We start from the raw sequence: 10,386 nt of genomic DNA, 5'->3' as shown, positions 1-10,386 counted from the left end.
TACTGTCATTTTTGCAAATAAGAACTTATAATAGTGACGGATGCAAAGCTGAAAAAATACACCTTTATTTCCAAGTAAAATATTGTCACCATAGGGACATAATTTGAATGTGGTAATAACCAGGACAAATAGGCAAATAAAATGTGTGGATTTTATCCATAGTAGCATGCTTTATTTTAAAGCTATAATGGCCGAAATCTGAGAAATAATGATTTAGTTTTAATTTTTTCTTTTTATACCCCTTAAAGTGAACCAGATATAAAGAAAGAAAAATATTTTATACATACCTGGGGCTTCTTCCAGCCCAATCCGCCTGGATCGCTCTCACGCCACCGTCCTCCGCTGGCCACAGCTACGAGAACCTGGTCCCCGCACTTCCGTCAGTCCGAGAGGTAAAACGATCGAAAGTAAGAGCGGACATGTTGGAAATTATCTATTGAACCATCTATCTGACAAAAAAATGCATGGTGTATTCCCAGCATTAGACTATGATAGGCATCCTAGACAATAATCTATGTAACATCTGCAGAAATCCACCCTAATGACAACACAATATTATAAAACAAGACCCAACATTTTTTTTACGTATATTGCCTGAATGGTCCTAACCTCAGAGATTCTAACCACACCTTAAATATAAACGCTCTAATTTCAAACATCCACAATGTTGTGGCCGATGTAAACGTACGATAAAAAATGTCAATGAAGAAGTAGAATAGAGTTAGAAATTTTTTATGAAGCTGGCAACATCCAGTATATACAAGTGTTCAGATCACGTCATTAGGTTGGTGCATCACCGCACTCCATTTCAGTGATCTTCATCTTGGCAAATGAGATTTGGCAGTCGAATGTTGAGGCAGGTTTCATGGCCAGTGCCTTCATCCGGTCTGCCATCTCTGCCACTTGTCTCTGCATGGTGCAGAATAACTGGTCATTGTCCAGTAAGAAGGGGCGGGCATCATCAAACGCCTCCTTCAATTCATTCAGGTCCTTTTCTAGGACGTCCATCTTTTTCTTATCGTCCAAGCGATCCATCTCTTCCAGATATTTCGCAAAGTCGTCGTCGTCGACTTGGATGCTGATCTCGCTTGTCTCGACTGGAGGAGGAGAGTTGGCGTCTGAAACACCTGCTTCCAGCTTCTCCATCATCTCCATGTGCAGATCTGTGTCTGCTTGTATGGCAATACTCCGTGTCTCAGCTGGTGGCATTACCTCTACATCTTCTGTAATGCCCTGGCCTAAGACACGGTACTTCTGGATTCCAACAGTCCTTGTTTCGACTGTAGGATAGGAGGGATCTGCCAGGTAGATCATCTCAGTCGCTTGTATCGAGACTGGATTTGTCACCCTCCTTCTTCCTCTACGGGTCATCCACGATGGCTGTAAACAAAAATAAACATGTCAGTCAATAAAAAAACAAAGTTTGACACAAGAACCATGTATGAGTGTAAATAAATGCCTCACTTTTATCCTAACATATATATTACAAGAAATCCATGATAAAATGATAATCTCAATCAGGAAAATACCAATGCTTCAAGCAACCACAAGGGATAACCCAACCAAAATGTGTCCAGACATGAAACACGGACACAGCAGGCTGTACTGGGCCCCTGAAGTCTCAACAGTCTCATATTGATTTGATCCTCAAAGAAGACATAAATCAATGTGATCATCAGGTAGTTTGTTTCCCATGGGTTGCCATCTTTCACTGACAGTAATGGGCATATTATTAATATTACTTATCCTATATACTGCATGGCTGCCAATATAGTGTATTTCTTAATCTGAGGGGGTGGGAGAATCTAATAGGTGGGGTACCTAGAGGGAGGAGTGGAAATAGGAGGTGGGGTAACTAAAGGGAGGATTGCATCTAGAAAGTGGGGTGACAAGAGGGATTGGGTGAATCTAGTAGGTGGGGTGAGAAGAGGGATTGGGTGGATCTAGTTGTTGGGGTGAGAAGAGGGATTGGGTGGATCTAGTAGTTGGGGTGAGAAGAGGGATTGGGTGGATCTAGTAGGTGGAGTATCTAGAGAGGTAAGGGGGATCTTGTAGGTGGGGTAGAGGGAGGGGTTGAACACCAAGGTGGGGAAACTACAGGGAGGGGTGGAACTTGTAGGTGGGGTAAATAGAAAAGAGAGATATACTAGAGGAAAGAGTGGAACTATTAGGAGTAGTAACTAGAGGGAGGAGTGGAACTTGTAGGTGTGTTAAGTAGAATACGTGGTGGATCTAATAGATGGGTAATCAGAAGGATAGGAGGTAATAACAGGTGTGTTAACTGGGAAGGAATCTAGTAGGTGGAGTAACTAAAGAAGTAGGGTGAATATAGTAGTAGTGGAACTTAGAGGAAGAAAGTATCTAATAGGTGGGGTACCTAGAGGGAGGTGGTAGAACTACTATGTAGGGTATCTATAGGGATATGGTGGATCTAGAAGGTGGGCGTAACAAGAGACAGAAGTAGAGCAAGTATGTATGGTAACTCGAGGAATGGGTGGATCTAGTAGGTGGGGTAACTAGAGGGATGTGATGGAATAGTAGGTGGGGTAACTAGAGATATGGGGTGGATCTAGTATTTGGGGTAACTCGAGGGATGCAGTGGATCTAGTAAGTGGAGTACCTAGAGAGGTGAGAAGGATCTAGTAGGTGGGGTGGAGGGAGGGGTTAAACTACAAGGTGGGGTAACTAGAGGGAGGGATGGAACTAGTAGGTGAGAAAACTAGAGACTGCTGAAACTAGTAAGTGGGGTACATAGAGGGAGGGGTTGAACTAGTAAGTTAGGTAAATAGAGTGAGAGAGGTGGATCTAGTCTAGTATATAACTTACCCTCTTTGGAAGTCCAGGTTTATACCACTTCCGGGTCCAGTCTGGGGTCTGGGTCCCCACTGACACCATGATGGGCTGGTGTCCGACTCCAGAAGATGGAATTTCATCCTGTGTGACAAAAAGGAGAATATGGTTAAAGTAAATCTGCAGTGAAAAAAGTGCGTATTATGGTGCGCTGGTGAGCTGGATGCAGGGTGAGCCAACTTAGCGATTGAGCAGACCCGATCAGGCAAGGTATTTCCATCAGAGCTCAGCATTAAGCCGCTAATGCGCCTGCATCGAAGCAGGTTATCTCGGCACGTGGCGCTGAGCACCGTGCGCCGAGACTTTTGCGGCAGCGGGGAGAGTCGTCATTCGGGTCGCCTCGCGCCGAACTGCCTGGTGTCGAAATGAAGTGCATTCACCTGCATGAGGCACGTCACAGCGGCGGAGAGCAGTAAGGCCTCATTAGCATCCAGAGGCTCCCCCCCCCCCCTCACGAGGTAAATACTCCCAACAGAACTTTTCTCCAACAGTCCAACAGGTTTCCTTTAGGCTGGTTTCACACTAGAAATCAGCGTCAGCAATGTGGTACCCAATGCACCGCATCAAACGGTCAAAAAAAGGCCTTCAGTGATAGCGCGGTGTTTCCTGTCTGGCCTCCGGACAATCAGGAAATGATGGAAGCATAACGTGCGCTTGCCATCATTTCCTGCTTTGGGTATGCAGAAGTGCGCAGAAGCATATTGTTAAAATACACTTCCGCTCATATGTGCCGTAACGTCTCGTCGGTGAATTTTTACAAATCCACACGTTGCCATAGACCAGGCATGGGCAAACTTGGCCCTCCAGCTGTTAAGGAAGTACAAATCCCACAATGCATTTGCCTTTATGAGTCATGACTGTGGCTGTCAGACTCCTGCAATGCATTGTGGGACTTGTAGTTCCTCAAAAGCTGGAGGGCCAATTTTGCCCATGCCTGCCATAGACTAACATGACATCCGGGCCAATGCAGATCGCCACAACTCGATGCAGCGCTGCAGCGTTAACGTAACTCTTGACCTGCGGCGGGGATGCAGAGAAAACGTCACTTCCGTCTTGTCACGCTGAACTGCGGAAGTATGAAAGTCTCCATAGACTTCCATTGCCTGGCGGTGGGTGTTGTGTATTACTACTTACCTTCAGCATGAAGGATGGTCGCCAGAATTTACGGCGATTCCTGGTTGGTCCTGCTGCTGGTCCTGGTGACACCGACGGCGCCGGCATCCCCGCAGACCGCTGCGGTATCCAATTCTGCAATACAAAGAGAATAAGACCATTGTTAAATAAACAGAATCTACACCTAATTACTGCTAAAGATTTGTTACTAAGAAACATTTTACTGATATTCTCAGAGGAGACACCTGCTAATAACATTTACATGAGGCTGCTACTCATCACATCTATGTGTCCACTGGAGTCACATTATACCTAAACTGGCTAATTCCACGTGGAAGTTAGTGATGTGTTACAGGTCAAATGAAAGAAATGGGAAGGGTGAGGCCAGAATAAGGGACCTGAGATCAATTTTACAGGTAATGCTGGTGAATGATCCTAAATATTCTACTTACCAGAAATCTGCCCATACCAAGTTAAGAACACACAATAGCTTTGCACTAGCTGGGATGCATGACATCACCATGGCTACAGCTCAGCTGACCAATGGCAGGGCTTAGTTGGCTGTGATGACATCACAATGGGATTCCTGCTTAGCATGGCTGCAGCTGAGTCTAAGGCCTCTTTTTTCATGCATTTTCATTTTTAATCAATAATTATATTTGATAAGTAAAATTAAATCATTTTCAATTTAGTTTCTACCTTAATTACCTTAATTGGGCAAAAACGCATCAAATAATGCACGTGTTCTGTATAAAATATGCAGAAACTTGTTGAACATTTCAGAGATGTATCAAAAAATGCATTAACAACGCATACCAATGCAATTTTTGTGTGTCCCATAGTAGTGCTGAGCCAAGAAGGCCTCTTTTTTCATGCGTTTTCATTCTTAATCAATAATATTATTTGATAAGTGAAGTTAAATCATTTTCAATTTAGTTTCTACCTTATTTGAGCAAAAACGCACCAAAAACGCATGAAATAACGCACTTGTTCTGTATACAGTATGCAGAAAGAATGAACTTGTTGATCATTTTAAAAATGATTTTGAAAAAATGCATTACAACGCATACCAATGCAATTTTTGTGCGTCCCATAGTAGTGCTGAGCCAAAAATTTGCTTAATTTCGCATTTCCATAATTACAGATGTGAATTTTGCCACTACAATGCAAATTTGTAATTTCGTAATTGCTATACAAACAGTAATTTAGAATTCCGTAAGCGTAATTACCGTCATGTAATTTTGTATTTTGCCGATCGTAATTACAAAAATTGTTCGTAATTACAAAATTTCACGTAAACTTTTGTGTAATTTCGCAAAAGGATACATCTTTTATTACGGCCGTAATCGTATTTTGCTTGATCTGAATTTCATCGTTATGCTTATCGCTACCCCATAGAGTATCATTATGTGCCTTTTTGATATTGACTTGTAGGTAGAAAAAAACAAAGTCTTGTAAAAGTAATACCTTTTAATGGCTAACTGATAAATTAAATGATCTACCAACAGAGCCCACACTACAACTTATCAGGTATATACTAACTCACAACTATTTTTCATTTGGGAATGATGTATATCTACACACAATGGGCAGTGCAATGGGAAATAGAATGTCACCCCAGTATGCAAAATTTATTTATGGCCAGATTGGAGGAAAACTTCCTTTCAACGTGTGAAATTAAACCATGGGCTTACTTCAGATTTATAGACGATATCCTATTAATTTGGACAGCATCACAGGAAGAATTAATCAAATTCCACAAAAACTTCGCAGAATACCACAAGAACATCAAGTTAACTCTCAACTTTTCATCCTCCCATGTCAGTTTCCTGGATACTACAATTTATATACAAGATAGATTTTTAGAAACATCCATCTACCGTAAACCAACTGACCGGCATATTTACCTCAAGTGGAATAGTTTCCACCCAGAACACACCAAAAAATCTATTGTTTACAGCCAGGCTCTGAGGTATAACCGAAAATGTTCTATTTCAGAGGACAGAGACAGACAACTTATGTCACTACATAATATATTCATAGATCAGAGATATCATCCACGAATCGTTAGCACAGAGCAACTTTAAAATCTAGAGAGGAACTATTGAAGTACACACCAAAGACTGAAAACAACAGAGTCCCAATAGTGGTCACCTACAAGATTAAAGACACTGAGGAAGACAAACTCCTGAAAGAAGTTTTTCCTGATTTACCAATGCTTGCTTTCAGACAACCTCCCAATTTGAGACAAATGATTATCAGAAGTGCACTATCTACACCAGAAACTCCAGGCACATTACCCTGCAATATCACAAGGTGTGAGACCTGCCCTTATATCTTGTGCACAAGCCAAATACAAATACCAAACTCACAGAAATATCATCAAATATCAGACCAATTTTCCTGTGAATCATCCAATGTTGATTACATGATACGCTGCATGAAATGCCCCTCAAGAGGAATCTATATAGGAGAAACAGGACAAAAACTGCGCACAAGAATGAACCATCACCGCTTTAAAATTAATGAGGGTAAAATGGACACACCAGTGGGCCAACACTTCTGTGAACCAGGACACAGCATGCAAGATCTAAAAGTACTTATTCTTAAGGGTAACTTCAAAAATGAACAAGCAAGAAAGATTTCTGAGTACAAATTTATGAAAATGTTCAAGACATTAACAGAAGGTTTAAATTGTGGAATGGGATTCATGACTCCTTATGTAACATGATTGACTTGGCTTCACTATCTTCAGAAACCTGCTAGATTTCATGTTTGCTTGCATAAGCTCACTGGCTCCAGCCTGCTGATCACCTGACATCTAACTGCTAAACAGCAACCAGTACAACTGCCACCTTCATGCAGCTTCCCTGCATCAGTGTTTTACTACAGCTAACATCTAGAAATATGCCTGAAGAAGGGGACTAGATCCCAGAAAGCTTGCATTATTTAACTTTATCAGTTAGCCATTAAAAGGTATTACTTTTACAAGACTTTGCTTTTTTCTACCTACATATATTGTTTGGCTAACACGGTACAGAAACATTTTTACTACTATGATGTTGACTTGAAAACGCTAGGGATATCATGCCCAGTGACCCCGGTAATAAAATGTATATACTGTCTAGAGAACCTTTGTTTTAAAACTGCGAGCATTGCAGCAATTCACATTCTCTCATTGGAATCAACCAAAGAACAAGATGTAGGCCTTGCAAGCCAACATAATAATCGGAGAACAATATGTTGGCCTCTCAAGCCAACATAATGAAGAAATTAAATGAGTGGTTGTAAACAATTAGGTATCAATATATTATACTTACCAGAAATCTGTCCATAACAACAAGTTGTTAAGAACACACAATAGCTTTGCACCAATACAGCAGTAACTGCAGCACCTGTGCAACGCTCGCCTCCTACAAAACCCACAAGCTCAACTGGCCAGTGTCAGGGCTTATATAGCTGGGATGGATGACATCACAAGGGGGGGGGCGTGGCTCAGCTGACCAATGGCAGGGCTTGTTTGGCTGTGATGACATCACAATAGGTTACCTGTTTACCATGGCAAAAGCTGAGTCATAGGGCCTGTTTCCACTACATGCAGATTGGATGCAGAAAAACGGACTCCAATGAATCTGCATCAGAAAAATTGCGTTTAGTGGAAACAGGCCCATAGGCTTTCATTAGAGTCAGTTTTTCTGCATCCATTCTGCATCAAATCTGCATGTAGTGGAAACAGGCCCTAAGATCTCTTTTACACAATACTCTGAACCACTGATGTGTTTTACATTCCCATAGCAGTGCATTGTGAAAAAGCTTTCAGCAAAAACGCCTATAATGTGAACTAAGACGCTGGTAAACATGGGCATTACCTTGCACATCAGTTGACTGTTCATTTATAACTGACACCAAATTATTTAGTGTAGAAGGACCTTTAAAAAGGCTTTGTGGACACATAAAAAGGTGTCCAGTCCTGTCCTGTCAGTTTTTGACAGTTGGCATCAGTTTTGCATTTCTGTGGCTGTGGTCACTCATAAATCTGTACATTTGCAAACCTGTCCTGTCAGTTGTGTATGCGTTTCTATGGGCGTTTCTATGGGTGTGTAATTTTGTGTTTCCGTAACTACGGATGCAAATTTTGCTGCTACAATGAGAATTCGTAATTTTGTAATTGCTATACAAACGGTAATTTAGAATTCTGTGAGCGTAATTACCGTCTTATAATTTCGTATTTTGCTGATCGTAATTACAATTTTTTTCGTTATTACAACATTTTCACGAAAACTTTCGCGTAATTTTGCGAAATTATTAATTTTTTAGCACAGCTGTAATCGTAATTTCGCGAATTACATGAAATTTTGCGTGATCGGAATTGTATCATTACGCTTATCACAACCCCATAAACTATCATTATGCGCCGTTTTGATGTTGACTTGAAAACGCTAGGGATATCATGCCCAGTAACCCCTGGTAATAAAATGTATATACTGTCTAGAGAACCTTTGTTTTAAAACTGCGAGCATTGTAGCAATTCACATTTTCTCATTGAAATCAACCAAAGAACAAGATGTAGGCCTTGCAAGCCAACATAATAATCGGAGAACAATATGTTGGCCTTTCAAGCGAACATAATGAAGAAATTAAATGAGTGGTTGTAAACAATTAGGTATCAATATATTATACTTACCAGAAATCTGTCCATAACAACAAGTTGTTAAGAACACACAATAGCTTTGCACCAATACAGCAGTAACTGCAGCACCTGTGCAACGCTCGCCTCCTACAAAACCCACAAGCTCAACTGGCCAGTGTCAGGGCTTATATAGCTGGGATGGATGACATCACAAGGGGGGCGTGGCTCAGCTGACCAATGGCAGGGCTTGTTTGGCTGTGATGACATCCCAATAGGTTACCTGTTTACCATGAAAACAGCTGAGTCATAGGGCCTGTTTCCGCTACATGCAGATTGGATGCAGAAAAACTGACTCCAATGAATCTGCATCAGAAAAATTGCGTTTAGTGGAAACAGGCCCATAGGCTTTCATTAGAGTCAGTTTTTTCTGCATCCATTCTGCATCAAATCTGCATGTAGTGGAAACAGGCCCTAAGATTTATTTTACACAATACTCTGAACCACTGATGCAATTTACATTTCCATAGCAGTGAATTGTGAAAAAGCTTTCAGCTAAAACGCCTATAATGTGAACTGAGCCGCTGGTAAACATGGACATTACCTTGCACATCAGTTGACTGTTCATTTATAACTGACACCAAATTATTTAGTGTAGAAGGACCTTTAAAAAGGCTTCGTGGACACATAAAAAGGTGTCCAGTCCTGTCCTGTCAGTTTTTGACAGTTGGCATCAGTTTTGCATTTCTGTGGCTGTGGTCACTCATAAATCTGTACATTTGCAAACCTGTCCTGTCAGTTGTGTATGCGTTTCTATGGGTGAGGTCACACATAAAAGGTGTACATTTCCAGTCCAAACTGGTATAACTGATGGAAACCTGAGCAAAACTGACAGGAAAGGACAGGACTGGAAACGTGCACATTTATGTGTGAAACAATCCAGTTTTCTGCTATGGGCCTTTTAGTGTTTCATGTGTTTTTTTGTTTTTAATCATTATTTATATTTTATAAGTAAAAATAAATCATTTTCTATTTAGTTTCTACCTTATTTGGGCAAAAAAGCATCAAAAACCGCACGTGTTCTGCATACAATTCCCATAGCAGTGCATTGGGAAAAAGCTTTCAGTTATAACGCTTACAATATGAATAGAGCCTTAGGTTGCCTTGTTTTTCATGCATTTTCATTTTTAACCACTTCCCGACCGCCTAACGCACAGAGGCGGCCGGGAAGTGGAGCCCTTAAGGACCGGCTCACCCACAGAGGCGGCGGTCCATTTAAGGGCATGGGCGGAGCGATCGCGTCATCCGTGACGCGATCCTCCGCCGGCGCCTGTCACCGCTCGCTCGCCGCAACATCCCGCCGGCTATACGGAAGCGCCGGCGGGATGTTAACCCCGCGATCGCCGCATACAAAGTGTATAATACACTTTGTAATATTTACAAAGTGTATTATACAGGCTGCCTCCTGCCCTGGTGGTCCCAGTGTCCGAGGGACCACCAGGGCAGGCTGCAGCCACCCTAGTCTGCACCCAAGCACACTGATTTCTCCCCCCCCCTGCCCCAGATCGCCCACAGCACCCATCAGACCCCCCCTGCCCACCCCCCAGACCCCTGTTTGCACCCAATCACCCCCCCAATCACCCATCAATCACTCCCTGTCACTATCTGTCAACGCTATTTTTTTTTTATCCCCCCCCCCCTGCTCCCTGCCCCCTCCTGATCACCCCCCACCCCTCAGATTCTCCCCAGACCCCCCCCCCCCAGACCACCCCCCCCCCTGTTTACTGTATGCATCT

General features: G+C 42.2%; 1 protein-coding gene across 1 annotated transcript; it reads right to left on the bottom strand.

Annotated features, from left to right (window-relative positions):
* Window positions 1–716: 716 nt before the first annotated feature.
* LOC137523066 (uncharacterized) lies at window positions 717–4,054 on the bottom strand. The gene is made up of 3 exons (XM_068243262.1): window positions 3,985–4,054; window positions 2,827–2,934; window positions 717–1,380 (listed from the first exon to the last, which is right to left on the bottom strand). Exons 1-3 carry the CDS (start codon window positions 3,991–3,993, stop codon window positions 781–783), a joined length of 717 nt encoding a protein of 238 aa, XP_068099363.1. The 5' UTR covers window positions 3,994–4,054; the 3' UTR covers window positions 717–780.
* Window positions 4,055–10,386: the final 6,332 nt, after the last annotated feature.

Source organism: Hyperolius riggenbachi, chromosome 6 (genome assembly GCF_040937935.1).
Source record: "Hyperolius riggenbachi isolate aHypRig1 chromosome 6, aHypRig1.pri, whole genome shotgun sequence".
NCBI classification, from domain to species: Eukaryota; Metazoa; Chordata; class Amphibia; order Anura; family Hyperoliidae; genus Hyperolius; species Hyperolius riggenbachi.
This window is presented reverse-complemented; position numbering and strand designations above follow the sequence as displayed.

Coding starts and splice junctions, on each gene's coding strand:
- LOC137523066 (XM_068243262.1), bottom strand. Junction 1,381..2,826: donor AACCTGGACTTCCAAAGAGG/GTAAGTTATATA, acceptor TTTTGTTTACAG/CCATCGTGGATGACCCGTAG.